At 42.9% G+C, this 19656-nt stretch overlaps 1 protein-coding gene across 2 annotated transcripts in view; it reads left to right on the top strand.

The window, feature by feature from the left end:
* FUT8 (fucosyltransferase 8) overlaps positions 1 to 19656 on the top strand; it is a 584495-nt gene that overhangs the window by 524146 nt on the left and 40693 nt on the right. For both annotated transcript variants that reach the window (XM_069208896.1, XM_069208897.1), the window contains one exon: positions 3434 to 3610. In XM_069208896.1, the coding sequence (XP_069064997.1) occupies positions 3434 to 3610 (177 nt within the window). The remainder of the gene's footprint in view (positions 1 to 3433; positions 3611 to 19656) is intronic.

Genomic DNA, 19656 nt, shown 5'->3' with positions numbered 1-19656 from the left:
GTCAGAGGCTTTGGGTGCGGCCTGACAGAAAAGAGGTGATCCACTTAAGGGTGCCTTGTTGAATGCCAATGTTTTGGAGTCTCTTGAGGAGCATGTGGTGGGAGGGAGCTTTGAATGCCGCAGAGAAGTCCAGCAGGATTAGCGCTGCTGTTTCTCCTCGGTCGAGAAGGGCTCTGATGCCGTCCATGAAGGTGTTCTGTGAGCTGCCGGTTGATGACTTTTTCAATGACTTTGGCAGGGTAGGGTAGCCGGGAGATTGGACTGTAATTTTTTAGGGTGTTTGGGTCGGCGAAGGCTTCTTTAGAAGGGATCTGACATCTGCATGCTCCCATCTTTCCAGGAGGATTCGCATAGTTACGGAGGTGTTGAGGATGCTGGTTAGTACTGAGCTGATTGTGCTCTATCCACAGTTAGACAGTGGGGTGGGGGGCAGTGAGTTCTGTATTGATGCCATGATGGTGGCTGTGGACTGTGTGGTGACTGGGGTACAGGTGGTCAGTGTGTGGCTTGTGGATGCTGATTGTGGGAGGTAGCGGATTGAAGGGTCAAAGTTGTTGTAGATGGTGGTAGGTAATTTTTCTGTGGAAGTGGTTTGAGAGGGAGTCGCAGAGTTCCTGGAGGGGTGGATGGTGGTTTCCATGTGTATCTTATTAGCATACCTTTGGATGCATTGTCCCTTCCCCCAGCCTTTTGGGTTGATTTCATGCACTTTTTCTGTACTACAAGCAGTAAGACTAGAACCTCCAGGAGCTATATGATTTGTTTGCATTCCTACATTGAACAGGCTGTCAATGGTTGACCAATTAGGATGTCCAGAGTGAGTGAGTTTTAACTTTTGAAAGACATGTTTCCACAGATTTTAAGGGCTGCTTGGGATGTTTCACCAGCCAATCAGAATGTGGATGACCGCTTTGATGCTGCTTCTCAGATTACATGAAGATGCAGCCATCCTGTCACATCATATTGCCAGTTTGCAGAGATTGCTTAGCAAACACTTTAGGCAAATACACAGTTTATGGAAACTTTTTTTTTTTCAACTAAACCTTCCGAGGACATTTTCTCTGCCCCTGTTACTTTCAGTGACCTCATTCCTAGGGCCCTAATTATTATTCTAAAAGTGCATTACCATTCCCGAACATTCTGCTTAACCCCTGTTATGTGCTTTGAGTCTATGTTTGGTGCATGGAACCTGTGCGAATGGCATTTATCTTGTATTGGCCCCTGGAACATGTATTAATGGGACATTAAGAACATACAGTTATGTTAAAAACTATTATCGGTCCAGTACTTGTAGGTGGTACCTTTTTTGTAAGCTTCTCTAAGCCTATCAAGACATAACTTTAACTTCACTCTTACATACGTTTCATACACACTTTGGACTTTCTTTGCATATATTCACTTAAATTGTGGCTTTCTATCCGTTTTCACTTGTCTTATATATGTATTGTTCCTGAAGAATTGTACGGAAAGAATTAAGTGTTCATCTAACATGTTCCATTGCAGTCACTGTACATTGGCAATCAACTCTTTTGACACACAAGGCCTGTGTGGCTCAAAATAGCAATTGTTCTGAGTAAACGTCTTGCAACTTAATATAAAAAGCCTGTATTCCCCACACAGTGATCTACTTTAACCAACCAAACACAAGTATATGCTAAGGATGAAACAGAACTGCGTACCTTACCGGCCATACCCAGGCCCCCAGTTAAAGGACATATGCATCGAAGGCACACATGTGAAGTCATCGCTCACTGCATGATTATCTTTTATACATGTGCTTATAACAAACACAATTTCAAGTAAGAAAGACAAGCCCAACTGGCAGAATTATGGCGTATAATAATGAATCCTCAGAAAATGAAGTTTTATTTATGATCGCTGTTCATGATCCAACCGCATCCACTTTTGGCAACTAGATTTTTCGATCCTAAGGTAGTACAGTGGTCAACCTCAGGACAGATGAGGAGCGTGTGGGATTAAAGTTATCAAGCTTATGACAGCCCCTAAATGACCCATATACGAAGGCATTCTGTTTCTGTCAACTAGCAAGGGATTGGTACTTGTTAAGCAAAGTCTTTGAAATACTAGAATTGCTGAAACAGAAAAATGCCCCAAAATATGTATAGCTTAATGCATGCAGACCCATCCTTGAGAACCCGGCATGCTGGAGCATCAGGAAACCCCCCAGACTTTTCTGACCCTGCGTATGGAATCAAATAGATAAAAAACGCAGGATAAACCATCTCTATCGGGCATCCTCTGGTGAACAGAATCAAACCCTTCTTCCCAGCCTCCATCCTCTGCAATACCATTTAGGCCCTCCTGGTATCCAATAGCGATGAAAGCACTGCACTCGTCAGTGGCCTTTCAGCTCCACTCCTGCCCCTATAAAAGACACCTTCGAGCCATCCAGAAGGCTGTCTTCTGACAGAAGAACTGAAATTTGACCTTCACAAACCTGACTATCTAGCCAACAAACTCTCCTTCACTGATCACTTCTGTACCAACTGCAGCACGAACCAGCTGATCCTGGAATGCCCCACAACCAGAAAAAATAGTATTTTTCTACTTTTTTAAAACATCCCTCTGAACACCTCACTCCGCCTCCCCGCGACTGATCTCTCCCCTGCCAAGCATCAAAAAGGAACTCTGCATCCTACTGTTCTAGCTGCATCTTCTCCCCCTCTCCTCCTCCCACCCCTCAACGGAGTCTACATTACAACCCTGTATATTATGAAAGCTCATTGAATTCTGTCAAGGTTGTAGTCCACAATGCCCTTTAACGCCTGCCTCTGCTCACCCCTCCTTTCGAACATGTCTAACCAAGCTACTGTGACCCACAGGCAGCAGTGTGTCCTCTCTGTTCTATGTAAAATGTTCTGCTGTGCACAAGGACAAGGTCCGCATTATATAATTAGCTGCCCCCACCCAAATATGAATTAAATAAGTCGCTGTTTACACCTACTTAAATAGGGCAAATTGTATTTGTTGCCATTTGCAGAATGCCACTTTGTGGCTTCATGGGCCTACACAACATTGAACAAAACAACAAACATATGAAGAGAGTATAACAAGCATTAGTTGCAGTGGTTGATACCTTCTCCCACCCGCCACTGGACCCGAGAAGGACACAGTTCTTGCTATAAAGAGCTGATGATTGCCAAGCTGGCCAATGTGTAAAAAGGTTACAAAGTTTTCTCAAATGGAATGTGCTGATCATGTGAGCCTCCCTTCATAGCTTCTGTTTTCAAACTCACTATATTCAATTTTGACTTCAGTTGACAAAGAAAATTGCAGCAGTGTAGAGGTGTTTCCGCTTGTACATTTTCTATTTCCAAAGTGTGAAATTGGATTATAGAACAGTCTGCCTTTGTTGATAGACTTTTAGGATGTCCTGTGATGTACCCTGCTGAGTTTTTGCATTCTGTCCCAGTGTTCACGTCAGGAGGACGGATAAAGTGGGAACAGAAGCTGCCTTCCATCCGATAGAAGAGTACATGGTGCACGTTGAGGAACATTTTCAGCTTCTCGCGCGCAGAATGCAGATAGACAAGCGGCGAGTATACCTGGCGACCGACGACCCCTCCTTACTTCAGGAAGCAAAAACAAAGTAAGCTCGAGCCACATTTTGAGAATGCCATGTGTATTCAGAATGCATCAATGTATGGGAACATACATTGTTGAGAGCGGCCTATCTCCCTTAGCCGTGACCACAATCTTTTCTGTATGTCTTATTAACTTTCTGATTAGTTAACCCATAGTGTTTTCCCGACATCCATTAGGTTAAGGTGGTTTTCTTCCGTCACTAGTAGTTGATAATATGCCCATTGTTTCTTAACACAGGACATTGTTTGCTAGCAGCACAAGTTAGTTGTTCTCTAGTAACTCCTATTCAGCGATCACATTTAATGCAAGTTCAGTGTTCCCTAGTAACTTAAGTTCCCTAGTCCCCTGGTAACACAAGATCCCTATTTACACAATTTCTTTGTTCTCCAGTGCTGCTGAGCTACAGTTTCCTAGTAACCTGAGTTTATTGTTCTCTGGTTTCACACGTTTATTGCTGCTTATGAAGACAAGGTCATTGTTTCTCTGTTAATACTAGTTCATTGTTCCCTAATAACACAATTTCATTGTTCCTTAGTATAACACGTTCATTGTTCCCTGGGAATACAAGTTCATTACTTCCCAGAAATACAAGTTCATTTCTCTCTGGTGGGGCTATCTCAAATGTACTGTTCCTTACTAAGTCAAGGTAATTGTTTCCAGGTTAATTCTAGTTTATTGTGCCTCAGTAACACAATATCATTGTTCCCTAATAGCACCAGGTAATTGTTCCCTGGCAGGACACGATCGTTGTTCCCTAACAGCATAGGTTGTTTCCTAACAGCACAATTTCATTGTTCCCCAGGAATACAAGTTTGTTTGTTTCCTACTGACAGAGCTGCATTGTTCTCAAGTAAGGCAAGGTTATTGTTCCCAAGTAATAGCAGTGTAATGTTACTTAGCAACACAGGATGAATGCTCTCAGAAGCTGCTGGGCCACTGTTCTTAATAAGAAGATCATTGTTTTCTAGTAATATTGTTTTCTCATTTTTCTTTTTTCTGTGTGTGTTTCCAAGAATGTAACATTCGGGTACGTTTGCAAGTTTTATTTCTAGAAGCCTTTATGAGTCATTGGTTTCTCCCTTTGAGTTTCCCATGCAGCAAAATAATTTATTATTCATAGTGAAGGTTTTAAGCTAATATGTTGTTGCTTTTTAACATAATGTCCCTGGATGCTGATGTAGTGGGAAAACAAAGCTTTCGGGCATCAAGTAACTCTGGATAGAGGTTCTCGCAAGGCTGCATGACGAGAACCCTCAAACTTTGCTGTGTTACATCCCTGAGGCCGACATGAGGCCTTCGGGAGACCTTAGCTTCAGCAGTCTCTTTTGGTGAGGTAGAGCCACCACCTGATGAGACCACCCTTTTCCCATCTTCCCTCATAACCACTTGCCCCATTGCCTCTATGACACCAAAGGCCTCACCTGTAGGCAGTAATATTAACCTTGTAGTGAGCGCATGCGCCCCAGATTCGTAAGCGAGCCTCACTTTCCTTACTTGGGGGCATGGCTTAATTTTAAGTATAAATATAACGTATTTTAGGACGCCCTTACGTCTGTGAAGCAGCATTTGAAATATAGTAAATGTCAATTCTGCAAAAGCTACAAGCTCATCCCTAACCGTAATTCACCCGGTTCCAGGCTAGCCAGAGTGACGACATGCACCCCTTGACGCATGACATCATCACAGATTCACCTTTTCTCCTACCCTCAAGGAGCACAAGCCCTCAATTTGCTCCTGAGGTGCTGGTTGAAAAGCAAGCAGTAAATACGTTTGTATAGCCCTGTTACTGACTCCGCCTTCATGACTACTGAGACCAGGGCTAGCATTGCCATGGATTTCAGGCTTATGACCTACGACGTATGACCTTTGACCTGTAACCTGTGCTTATTGTCTGTTATGACGATGTAGCACTGTATGAGTTATTAGATTTTTAATTTGTGATGTTGAAATATTTAATGATATAGACCCACGTCTTGATAACGCTTTCCCATAATATATACTCCTGTAAGACAAATGAGAAACACAGTCAATCAATCAGTTTTTATAAAGCGCAACTACTTACCCGTGAGGGTCTCAAGGCGCTGTTGGTGGCATCCTGCACATTTCTTACGACTAGTTACCACAAGCTGCACTTGAGCAGAGCACCGCCCCTTTCAGTACTCTGAGGACACTGCCATGAAAACTCTGTATTTTACCCTATTTAGAGGCGCATCTTTGCGCAGGGAGCCATTCTGAAGGACATGTGTCAGACATGGGAAGTCTGGCCATTTACTTTCTGTGGCTGCAAAAACGAGGGCGTCCTTTTCCCTATGAAGGGAGTGTGTGGCTGGAGCACAATTTCTCATTCCAGTAGGTAAGAAGTCAGGGGTTTTGTTAGGTTGTGTTTTCAGTGTTTGCTCTCTTCTTTTTAATTTTTTTTTCACCTGTGCTAATGCCATAAAGGCAATGACAACAGTTCTTTACCATTTTATCTGTTCTAGCATAGCCCATAGCATGGCGGCCCGTCCTTTTGGACGCCCCCTCACCTTTTGCACCTCATGAAGAGTGCCAGTCAGGCTGAACAAAGGTCAGCATGACAGACACTCATCATGTTCAGGTCATGCAGCCAGGAGCAGACATGCGCGATTTGCACAGTCTCCGGGCTGCCTGAGCCGAACTTTGCTGGGCTGAAAAGGTCCTTGCTCCTGTGGGCGTGACCTCCTCGGCTCAGCACAGGTGCCTCAAGGCCCTCCCCCGGGTGAAGAGGGAAGCGTCACCCATTGACTTCAACCTGGGCGCTTCAGGTTTAAGCCCTGAAGTGCCCAGGGCGAGTGCCAATCAGTGACACCTCGTCACAGAGTGGGGTGGGATCAGCAGTCTCACTGACCCCATCCCACTCTGTGACGAAGTTGGGACTGCTGCCTTCCCTCATTGGCTGACCTAAGGTCAGCCAGAGAGGGAAGCCAGCAGTCCCAACCCTCCTTGGACTTCGGAGGCTGAAGGTAAGTGTGTGTGATCTTTTTAAATGAATGTTAGGTGTGTGCGTGTATGTTTGAATTTGATGAGTGTTGTTAATGGATGTGCGTGTGTGAAAGAATGTGTGAGAGTGCTCCCCCCCCAAAACTGCCGGCCGCCACTGGCCCTTAGTAAAGATTTTCAAATACCACAATGCTTATGTGACCCGACTTCGAGGGGGCTGATGGGGACAGGAGGGTAGCTCCTACAGGAAGTTGGCTTGGACCCTGAAAGCAGGGACATCTTAAGGATTTTGGAGGCTCTGGGCCAAACGTGTTTTGAGGGTCCCTGTTCAGAACAGCTTTGAATTAATGGTCCAATGTCAGCTCTTTCATTCCCTCTTTGGCCAGGTCACTGATAGTGCACAGGCTCACTCCTCCAAATTATAAATCTGTTCACATCTATTATTCAGGGATAGTGCTGTGTTTTTAATATTGTAACGCAGCAGCAGCTCACTGTTATTACTGAAAATAATCTCTGTGCCTCTTCCATTTCTCATATGTTTTGATCTAAAAGAAACTTTTTTTAAGGATGTTGCATGAAACATAAACACATTTCTTCAAAATGTCTTTAATAGACACTCACGCATCACCACATTAAAATCAAATTAAAAGGAAAACAGTATTTAAAACAATCTGTTTAAGAATTATTCAAGGTCATCACGTCGAGATTCTTTGCAGAATAGAGCTGGCTCTATCAGTGGGGCAGGGGGCCTTGGGCCGGAGCCTACTTTGCCCATTCCTTAAAACAGTGGTTTTCAAACTTTTTAATGCCCCACCCCCAAGTCAAAAAATGAAAATCATCGGCCCCCCACTCAGGATTTTTCACAATTATTCTATTAAGGTGCCAATGTTTAAACATATCTAGACTTATTTAAGCGTTCCAGTGAATTGTTTTCTGCTTAAACAAAGAACATTTTTCTGTATAGTATTTCTTTTGGCCAGAGCCTGGCAACTCCCCCACTCCCCTTGGGAATCACTTGAGGCCCCTCAGTTTGAAGACCGATACCTTAAAACATCTCTTCCTGGAAGGACTGTTGCATGTGTCTCTCTGGTCCTACCTGTGATGCAGCCCATGGGAGAACCCGCGGTCCCCCTGTCTGTTCTGTACAATCCACATGGGTCGCTGGCTATAACCCGATACCTGGAGGCCTAGAGAGATCTTCCAGCTGGATCACAATGTAGGTACTTACCAGTTATGGGTACCATAGGTCAAGACAAGGCTTGCAACTGCTGCCTGTCTCCCTCCGACATAATGGGGCAGAAAGCCTGCATCCTAGTAAATCCTGACTTGTATAACATATTTATGAATGGTGCTTCCAAATTTTCCTACAAATCAGAGGTGTTCTGCACGACAGTATTTGAAAAATAAGGGTAGGTACTTTTTGGGATCCATGTCATAGCTTTTACAGGACCAGGACTTTATGAATGTATTAGTTGAGCAATTAACAGAAATTCTGGTTTGCACGCTAGACACCAACTGTTACAGTCTGAACTGCAAACTCGTGGAAAAATTGAAATAAGATATAATACAGGCTTTAATAATCTACAGCCAATACACACAGTGTGATATTTTGCAATAAATATACATCTAATTTGTTGTTCTTTATTCCTTAATACGTGTCCTGCTGACATGTGCTCTGAGGTGATTTGTCAGCCACTCCACTGCATGGGGGACCATCTGGTGAATTTTCAGTTTTCGGTGTTTACAGGTTTTAAGGTCAGAATGTATTTTTGTACACAGCTTGGGGCCTGCATCTGCCAATAAGCTACCGGCGTGCTACAGTAGTCACTTCTAGCTTCTTGTTTACAGCTTTCCTTTTTCATGTTCTCTTCTTCACTGCATTTGATGAGCTGCTTCCTTTTGTTTCCACGTACTACCAGCCATAATAATGTCAGTGCAGTTGCCATATTGGTAGGGTATTTTTGCTCCGTCATTCTATAGTATACCATGTTTCCACTTGTGCGCTTTTTTCCACCATCCTCACTTGCATTGTTTACTGATTGATGAATTTCTTAGGCCTCACGTGTCGCTTGCAGGCAGCTACAGAGTCAGGATACAGGGAGGGAGGGGGAGTTAAGTGGCAAAGGGGCTAGAGAGATGGATAATTTTGAAAGCATCAATAATGTAGCCTTTACTTATTTCTGTTTTGTTCAGTCAGCAGCCTGCTAGGGAAGGATTTTTTTTTTCTTCAGGATGCAATTGGGGAGGTTGTTTTTTATACATCACTTCCTGTTACAGCCCCCGGAAATGGGATGTTAGCCTGTCTGCTGACAAAAAATGGTCCAGCATGTCATAACTAACCGTTAACTTTAAACTACTTGATCTCTCAGAGACTCGGTATAAAACTTTTTAATCTATTTGGTATCACAGAGACCGGTCCCACAAATACGGTAATGACCAATCTGGATTTGAGGCTTACTGAGAGATTCACGATCCGCTGCAAAAACAGAACCCTGAATCAGGAGGCTCTGGTGTACACAGAAAAAAACTGGACATTTTAGACATAACTGTAAAATGCAAGATGGAGTCGAAGAACTCTTACCTTGATAATTGTAAACCTAGGACCTTGTCATACATGTGATGTGTACTGTCACGGTTTGTGTAGCCTCTGAGCCGCAGAAGGTTATTTATACCTTGGCTGGTGTTATGCAGTTACGCATCAGTGTAGTCTTTGTCGACCTGCCCGTATTGGTAGATTTGATATCATAAAGGTCCTGTCAGGCAAAGTTTTCACTTAATGTTTTATTTATTCATTAATATATTTACTTTATTACTTATCTTCTTAGCCTTTCCACTGTTAAACACTTAAGCCTTTTTTAATCCATATTAGTCTCTCTTGGCTCAGGATGGGTTTCATCTGTGCGATGAGAGAAGGTTTCAGGCTTTAATCATAATATTTTTCTGCAGTCAGTTTGCCACAAGCTACATTTGAATGGCACACTGCAGTCCTCCTTCTCTCTCACAGGCGATGGGGCCTCTTCCGAACAGGTATGAGACCTTGGCATTTTGTGCCTGGCTGTAGGGATGCAAAGTTCCTGCAAGCCCTTCACTGGAGTGCATGCAGTATTGTGCTCTCCTGGAAATAGGGACTACACCGCCTCCATTCAGGGGAAGGTAGGGGCTGAACCCCCCTACAACGCCCTGCTTCGTGTGCGGCGGGTGACCCCAGCACAGAGCTCGCATTACTTTTCCCATCACACAGTTTCTTGGCCAGTAGTCCAAAGTCTGCCTGATCGATCAACATTGTTATACAGGAAGGTTAACCCCTCACCTGGTGAATTTACTGATTGCAGCCACTCTTAAGATCTTGTGGTCTGGACTTCGATTCTTACACAGGCAACACTCTGCTGCTTCTCTAGCCTCAGTCTGAGCTTCAAGAAGGCCTAATGTCATATCTTCTTAGTATCCAGGCTTGTGTGTGCGGAAACACGCTTAAGCTAGATACCAGGAAGAGTAGGGTCCTAATCTTCGGCCAGGACAGTTTGTTGAACCCTATCATCTGACCCAGTCAGTTTGGAGGACTGCCTTCTTCCCCAGCAGACAATTACACAACCATAACTGCTTCCATTTAAAAACAAAAAAAGTTGTTAATGAGGATCTGATATATGGGGGTGTACCGTCACCGTTCTATTAGGTGAGACTTTTATGATAAAAATCCTACCTCTTCTTCCCCAGGATCTGCAAGCTTCCTTGACCAGTTGACAACAGTGTTAAAGTTTGACTATGGTGATGCTTGCTACTTCAGGATCCCATCCGCAAGCTTCACGGGGTTCAAAATATTGAAGCAATGGAGAATTGATAAACCCACTTTACATCCAGATGTAAAGCTCGAAGTTTATGACTTATAACAGTTTACAATATAAAATTAACTCATTGGGTCAGGGTGGAGAATCCAAAGTTTTTTATTTATGCCCATTTCAAACAAAGGTCGTAAACATTTGAAACAGAGAGCCAAGCAAAGTTAGTAAACATTTGAAACAGAGACCCAGGTAGGTTGACAGTCAAATCCTTACTTAGGTTTTGTTCCTGGCCTCCTTGCTGTGAGCCCGTGTTTGTATGCCCGATGTATTAGGTTCTAGGGTTGTAGAACTTGGTGTTCTTGTGCGATTGTCTTCTGCTGTACCCAGGCGGTGTCTTCTTATTTCTTCGTAAACATTTACTCCTGGTCTTGATCTCTGGCGTACTTCTGTTTCCTCTGGAGATTCTATCTCTCTGTTTCAAATGTTTATGACCTTTGAAATGGGAATCAATAAAAAACCTTAGATTCACCACCCTGATCCAATGAGTTAATTTTATATTGTAAACTGTCATAAATCATAAACTTGGAACTTTACATCTGGATATAAAGTGGGTTTATCAATTCTCCATTGCTTTAAGATTATGATTTGGGGCTAACTGGTCCATACCCCATTGACAACCCACAATTGGATTGGAAAGGGCATTCTAAAGGAAGAGAGAGTTGGGCCATAGAAACTGGGTTTCAAAATATTGTATGCCACACAACTGGTACTAAATACTGCTTACATTGTCTTACAGTTTTGTCACAATTCCAGCTCCAGGTTTTTCGCATGGCTCACCAAGCTGTCAAAAGGGATGACGCTCTAGGCGTTCTTTAAAATGGCAGAGACCCATTCCGTTGCATTCACCTTGCTCTGGGCAAGTTGGGATACCCATTCTCATTGGCAGCCAGTCAGAATGCGCAAGTGAGACCAACACACAAATTGCCTGGGACCTCTAATTTTGTGGTGATCCACAACATTACTGTATGCAGTTAGCACCTTTTTTGCCCCTTTTTAGGTTGTGCGTGCAAGCACTTTGACCTGTAGTAAGCATTGTGGGCTTTTACCCACGCCCAGTGCACGCCCATCACAATCACTGGTTCATGGGCTTGCCTTTCAAAAATCCTTTGTTATCAGTGGTAAATGCTTTACGTTTGTTACTGCCTTACAGACTGGCCCTGTTACATGGATAATTGCACTTTTGCCGATACGTTTAACTGCGAGCAAAGTTTTTTTTTCTTTTTGTGTCTCTGCTTCACCCTCGCGCTTATGGCAGCCGTAGCACTTTAAATCGGCACGCTTATGTCAACAGTTTTACTTTTTATTTTCAATTTATGCAGCAAGAAAAGTCCAGTTAGGAATTTACAACGCCAATAGCTCCAAATCAAGCAAACACAGGACCTACTGCATTGCAAATGCTTGTTTTTTCCAGATGTGGATCACACCGAACTTGGGCGCTTTAATTTATATTTGCATACAGCGGGGCCAAAAATACTTAGTCCAGCCCTAGTTCCTACACGGTGGCCATCTTGAGGCATGTCTTTCTTGATGGACAAAACCTCTTTTCATGTGATTGAGATTTATTTTCTGTGCAGGCAAATCTGTTGAAACAGACCCAAAGAGCTGCATCTATTGGGCTGAAACTGTCATTCAACAGTTTTATAGCGCTGCAGTAGATAAAAGGCTTAGTCCGCTTTACATACAACAATAATAAAAATGCAGCATTTGCTGACTGAGTGTAATGCAAAGGAGGATAAAAGAACACAAAGCGAATGGATGGGTATTTAGTTCAAGCGAATGCAGACAAGTTGTGTTTCCATGCACCCCCACTCCTTTCTATTTTCTTATTTTAATTACGTTTTATTTGTGTGGTGGTGTCTCAGCCTGGGCTGGTTTTGCATCAGATTTATGCATGTCAGTTCACCATAATGGTTACGACTATACTAGAAACGGCTCTTACGAGGGTCCAGGTAAAGCAGTCATAAACCAAACAAGCAGTGGCATACCCAGCAGCCTTTTGGCTTTGTCAACGCTTGTTTTGACTTTTATTTTTTTTAACTTTATTGTTGGAGAAGCTGCCGGGCCCTCGTTAATCTTTAAAAAAAAAAAAAAAAAAAAGCATTGACAAAAGCATCTTTTTGGTCTGAAAAGCACACAATGCCATTCAGTGAAGTTAGGTGGGTAGAAGAAAAATGTAAATGACACAGGAACAGACCAATGTACGAGAAGGGCTGGGTAAAAGCCACTAGAAGTAAGTATATCATAGATATGATTTTAGTAAAATGAATAAGTCTTGGCTAATGCCAGACCTAAGAATGGAGGCAGTGTGGGAGGTGGGAGAGGAATCATGCCGCCGTGGGTTGATAGTTGCAAATGAAAGGAGGTGAATTAAAAGTTTGAGATACTCCCGGTTTAGTCTTTTTAAGGAGCCAAACACAAACTGGCTGTGGGAAAAATGAGATTCCCTCATGCTCATTTACAAACTATATAAGAAAAAGAGACGTTGTAAAACTGTCATGTAGCAAAAGTGAGAGAGTGAGTGCAGTGAAGTATATTTTATATCACCCATGTCTGCCCTGCCCATTGCAGGCTTGACTAGAGAACCTCTCTAGAAGAAGAACATGTCCCAGACAAGACACAGACCAGGGCACACCAGCTGATGTGTGACCTCTATGTTGATACCACTTTTGCAGAGTTTACAAGTGGGCCGCAGAAGAAAGACGTGACCAGGGTCAATAAGATATTCATGGATTTTGTGAAACATTTGATTACATTTAATACATAATCCAAAAAAGAGCACCCTTGTATCCCAAATCCTACCATGAACCCATTCTGAGGTAACTGAACCTTTCCCAGTGTGTTCTGTTTCTTGCTATATAACCAAGGATTGTATTGTCAACCAAAGCTCCCCACTGGTCTCATGTATCCAGGGTGCCTTTTAGCCACTCCTCATTTTTTCAGCCAACAATGCTAGGTGTGTGAGGCCTTCCTGGCCATGCTGAGAGTGGGGTAAGTGAAACTACAAGTCCCAGCACCTGCTGTGCCCAACCACAAACCTACCGACCCAGCTTGGGAAACCTCTTCTGGCGACCCCAAAATTGCATGGCATAAAGTTGTAGTCAGGATTTCACATTGAATCCCAAACCCTCCCCGGGCCAAGAATATAGCGGCTGCTCAGTCAGCTAAAGTTTGCTAACAGCTCTTGTTCCAAGACCGGACTGATGCAAAACTGAAAACATAAGAGCAGCCTGCAAATAGAGAGACAGTTACTGTTAGTGCCGCATGTGTAGGGGCTTTTGGTATCAGAGAGGTGCATGAACCCCACAGCAAGGGCTATTACAACCTAGCCAGTGTTCAGAGAAGACATTTCCTTGCTTGGGATTATGCAGATGGCCTCCTTGCATAAAATGCATGGATATTGAGTGACTGCTGATTGTTCCATTAGATATATACCTGAATAGTTTTTTTATTTTTTTATTTATGGGCGATGCTGTGTTTGTGCTACATATGTGAAATGCAGAATACCTTTGCTAGGTGCCCTCTGATCATAATCCATTCATAATTGTATTGGACTGGACTAGACTCTTACCTGTGATCCCTACGTGTTGTCTTCAGGTGGTGGCGCTCCAGGATACCTCATTCCGAGCCCAGATTGTCGAGCAGATAGATATTTATTTTCGTGAAAATAAAAGTTCCGCCAACAGTCACTTAAATGAATGGGACATGCTCAAGATAGTGGCACGTAGTAATTGCATTAAGATCTCCTTTGGGTTAAAGAATGTGATACCAGATAGAATTTGGAAATGGAGACAAAGCTCTATGATTGGCAAAAGAGGGGGGTGCTGGACGCACAGAAGCAATATGATTAGATGTTATACAGACTGAAAAATGTACAGTATCAGGAATATGTAGCAAAACATTATGGCGTGGGAAATAGCTCAGAGCAATTGCTTGCCTGGCTATTAAGGTCTGATCAACATTCTCCCCAGTATGCACTATACGTGACCAAGATGGGGCATAAGTACCTGATCAGCAGGGTATAAATTTGATATTCGCTGTATATTATGAGGCCTTGCATGCACCCCCTGGGACACTTGTGAAGTATGCACACGTGTACTGTTGGATGGCATGCTCCTACCATTCCTTACAGAAGACCAGCAACAAACTCTGGATGCATCAAAATTATTTCCACCAAACAAATCTCTTCAGGTAAAACCCCTAGGCCGGATGGTTTTCCTATGGAATTTTACTCAACCTGTAAAAGAAAACTTGCACCACGATTGCCTCAGTTAGAGAGGCTTTGATAGTGGTGTTACTTAAGTTTGATGGAGGACTTGGTACAATCTGACTGATGTGGTGTTATTCCTAGCCGGAAACCTGCCTATAACGCAAGGCACCTATTTCACTTTATGGATCAACTACCAGTGGACGTCATGCCACCCACTATAGTTTCTATAGACATGGAAAATCTTTTAACCCCCTTCTATGAGGGTATTTATTTGCGGTGCTTACAAATATGGGGTGGGGTGAGGGTTTCATACTAAAATGGACATGACTTTCATACATGCAGCGCCTAGCTAAAGTCCCTACAGGCCACCTCAAGTATCTGCACAATGGTTTATTCGATGAGGCACCAGACAGGGTTGTCCATTGTCATCATTATTATTTGTGTTAGCCAAGGAGTCATTGGCCTGTTTACTGTGCAACAAAGAGCAAGACTAGGCTATTGCAATAGCTCACTAACACCACATTGTCTCATAGCACTCAAATATAGAAGCCCAAAAAGTAAAAGCCATCACTTTAAATTCCATAGGCAGTAATTCCAATACAGTAATTTTATTTACATGTATTTAGGTAATGGAAAACTCTGTGGTTTCCAGTATATATCATGTCGCAATAACAGCTGACACGTGTTTCGTCACAGTAAGTGACTTTTTCAAGGCTAATATAAACTCGTTGAGTAACAAGTCTGGATGAAGTGTGTGGAAGCCCTCAAGTAAAAATACTAATCTAAACAGGTCTTGAGAGGCCCGTACAGGTAATAGAGTAAGTGTAGCAGATGGTGTCCGGGATCCTAGGGTAGGGATCGAGGGGTTACCTGTGTCATCTAGTTGTCGCAAATCTTTAGCATATTCACATAGTGAATATTCCACTATCGTAGAAAAACCCACATAAAGCTGATTGGGCCAGAAAAGAACGCCAAAAGTCTGTCAGTCCCCATAATAGTTGATGTTTCAGAGTGTGGTGTGGAGATCTAAGTAAGTTCCCACAGTCTGGACTATGAATAAAGCAACCAATGTATGAAGTCAAGTTTGTATCTTAAGATAAGTGCGGAGACCTTGGTAAGCCTCATACCTGAAGTAAGTAGAACGATAAGTGCAACCATTGTCCAAAGTTTTCACTATGCTAACACACAAACACGGTAAGTGAGCATGTGAGGCTTTCCTAAGTAAAATTATAACTACTGTGAAGTACCAAAGATCTCTCTTATTTGCTTGGCAATGCTGGAGCCCTGTTCTTGTTCAAACTGGAAGTCAGGCGGCCTTTTCACTCCAGTTGCAATTGTGGTGTCTCACAGACTTTAAGGAACTTAACAAAATGCTTAATCACCAGGCATGGACCACTTCAGGGATACAGACGTTGGGCGACATGGTGCTCTCCTTTCAGATGAAGTTCTTACACAGGCATGGGACCTGGGGGCAGGTAATTTCCTCACGTATAATGCAATCATCAGGGCAATAAGGCAGATGAGGGGGAGGTTCAACCGTACAGAAATGACCCTCTACGTCTACTACTCACACACACTGACTTCCTTACGTAATGCCATCTCCCCCCTGTTTTATTATAGTCTGCACATTGTTCCAATAGTAGCAAAAGATTGGATCTTCATGTATGATTAAGGCATGGAGTTAAATACTGCAATACCAGGAATCTGAGATTGAAAATAATGCAATTTCAATATTTGCACTAGCCATTTTTTAGACTGGCGAGGATAGCACAAATGGTCCCTGGGTCGTATGACTGCTGCCCAAGATGGTTGGACCCAAATGCTGAGTTGTATCTTACGGTGTGGGCCGTTGGGGGCCACAGATCGATACTGGGATGAAGAACAAGATGTTACTCTGTGTATGTTCAGCCAAATGCAAAGAGCAAAGACTGCCAAACATGCCTGTAAATGTATGAACCTGGCATTGGTACTCACCAAGCGCAACATTGCCGTAGCATGGAAAGCCAAACATGCCCCATATATTAAAATATGGCTGCAAGATGTTAAACAAGCATTTGCAATGCAATGGGTTTCACGTTTGTTTGAGATAGAGCTATTAGCTTTGTAAATTCCTAACTGAACTTCTCTTGCCATATAAATTCTAAATGAAAAGTAAAACAGTTGACATAAGTGAGATGATTCAAAGTGTCACGGCCGCCATGAGCGCGAATGAGAGACACAAAAAGAAAAAGAAGTTCGCTCCCAAACGTATTGGCAACTGTGCGGTTATCCATGTAACAGGGTCAGTCTGCAAGGCGGTAACAAAACCCCGCCCCGAAGAGGGATAAATGTAAAGCATTTACCAATGATAACAAAGGATTTTTGAAAGGCCACGAACGATTAAAAGTGATGGGCGTGCGGTGGGCGTGGTTAAAAGCCCACAATACTTACAACAGGCCAAAGTGCTAGTGCGTGACCTAAAAATGGATGAAAGTCGAAATTGCAGCTAGGGCATGCCGCAGGAGTGGTGATGCGACGCTAACAGAATGGGACACAGTACTGGTGGCACTGAATGTCCAGACTGACATCAGGCCACTGTGAACAAACGTACAGACTACTGATGGACGAACCTTGACTGTTATTATGCAACTCAAAGAAGGGACTGTTAGGTGAGCCATTTTAGACACTTGTAAATGGATGTCCCTCAATGCTACATATGGACTTCGCATAAAACTGTGTTATCTCTAGCTTCCATTACTGAAACACTAAACCGTTTTCCTAGGATGACAAGTGCATTGTGGCATCTGAGTACATGGTATTTGGCTCACAAAGAACCCATTTATTTGATATTGTTTACAAGTCATGTTACATAGAGTTCTATTTAAATGTTTCTCATTCATATAACATACGTTGCTAGGTAAATCAGACCCTTGGCGTTAGTAATGCTGTATAATTTATCTGCCTGACTAGATATGTATCTGAATGTCTATAGAAAATTCGAATAAAGAAGTATTGAAAAATAAATAAAGCGACTGCTGACATGAAGGAGTTTGGTTTGTAAATAGCTTGTCCATGACACACTAGATAATTTTTCTGATCTTGTTTGTGACGTGTATCTGTCGTTCCTTGGTCACCTAAAGATATCCAATGTAAGTCCAGGAGGGTCATATCTGTACCAGGTGTTAAAAATAATCTCTTTAAATTAGCTCAGTTGCATTATATGCAAATCTATTGTACATGGATATTTTGAAAATATAGCATGGATCTAGTCATATTGGACAGCCGTGCCGACAATGCACATGTTCGTGTGATGTAGGAAGTTACCATTTCTCTTTCAGAGTGCCTTCTTTGAAATTAATTGGAAATGGAGTTTTCTTGGTACTGCAGTCTGGCTTCACAGCCTTGCAGGAGGCAAGTAGTTCCCAGAGGCCGGGTGAGGATGGATGAACCGTGGCACAAGGCGGCCGTCCTGGCCCGGTGCAGCTTGTAGATGGACTATGGTCCGCTGCAGCCAAACCCAATTTACCCGCGCTGATTGCAGAAGGATGTGTCCTGATTTTAACATGGACGAACAAAAGAAAAACTGTTAGAAATGTGCTTAACTTCCATGACATGAGCATTGATTGGAGAATGAAAAGTGGGTCACGCTTCAGCGCTGAGCGCCTTCTCTCGATATCCAGACTGAAAACCAGGGTCCTGCTCACCGGGCGCACCTAGGAGATGCTGTGCCTGGAGGCCAAATGTGCATGGAGACAAGGCTTGACTGATGCACTCAAGAGGCGCCCTTCTCTGGACGTCATATAACTCTAGCGCACGCGCAGCCAGAAAGTAGGGCTTGTTTGTATTGGTGGCTTCTGGCAGTAATGATGGGTCGTGCGAAGTATTAAGGACTGCAGCTGAGTATTAGGGTGACTGCCCGTCAGTAATTTACACAGACTGTCTGTGAATTAACCTTGATTTTAGGTGTCCGTGATTGATGTGTCCGTGGACAGCATTTGTCCCTAATTTTATCCTTTCTGCTAAAAGACCAGGGTTAATTCTGACAGTCTCCTGTGCTGAGATCCGAGGGAGGGAACAGGCAGCTAAACCAGAAACAAGCCATCTTGCCAAGGTGCCTGCTGCCTTAAATAAATGTGTGCAATTGGGTAATCGACATATGTAGAGGCTGCTTGGCAGCCTGTATAGGCGTTAATAGAGCCACTTCAAGTTGCCTGATGACAAAAATGTCTTATTTCTTATAGGTATTGTAATGGTGTTCCATGTGAACTGTGGAGAGATGCAGTTTATGGACAGTTATAAAAAAAAAAAAAACTTTGCACTAAATACAATCTATACTTTGGAAGCACTTTTAAAAAACCTTTAAGCTAAATTTTGTGGCAGCCTATCTGACGTTGTGTGTAATCCTAGCCAAAAATACACAAATCACTATTCCCTGCTGTACCACACTGGATTCATTTCAGTGAGCCTCTGGTTACACACACAAACATCTACAGGGACTGAATTAACCAAAAGAGGTTTTGTAACCTAATGTAGTGATTTCTCACTGATTACTTTAACTTGAATTTATTTTCCATTTAAGGTGTGGTTTATTTTATATGCAGTTACCTGATGGTGTAAGATCAAGAAAAGAGTTACAGAATGTTTTGATATTTTTAGCCGTGCCTTTGAATCCACTCCACACTCACTGATCCTCCTCCAATACATTCAAGATCACAGTATTCATACATTTTTAATGCACTTCTGCCACTGCGTGGAATAGCTATGTAAAGTCTGAGAAAGCCAACAATATTAGCATATTGGGCCTGATTACAACTTTGGAGGAGGTATTAATCCGTCTGTAAAGTGACAGATATACCACCAGCCGTATTACGAGTCCATTATATCTTATGGAACTCTTAATATGGCTGGTGGTATATCCGTCACTTTACCGTCACTTTTGGGACGGATTAACACCTCCTCCAAAGTTGTAATCAGGCCCTTGGTGTCCTTCTTTCCTTTACCATGTACTTTCTTATTTTTCTAGATTTCATGTCAGAATAACCTGTCAACTGTACTATTTAACTATTC

Source organism: Pleurodeles waltl, chromosome 9 (genome assembly GCF_031143425.1).
Source record: "Pleurodeles waltl isolate 20211129_DDA chromosome 9, aPleWal1.hap1.20221129, whole genome shotgun sequence".
In the NCBI taxonomy this organism is placed as follows: Eukaryota; Metazoa; Chordata; class Amphibia; order Caudata; family Salamandridae; genus Pleurodeles; species Pleurodeles waltl.
Note: the sequence above shows the minus strand (reverse complement) of the source record. Positions and strands in the feature narration are given on the sequence as shown.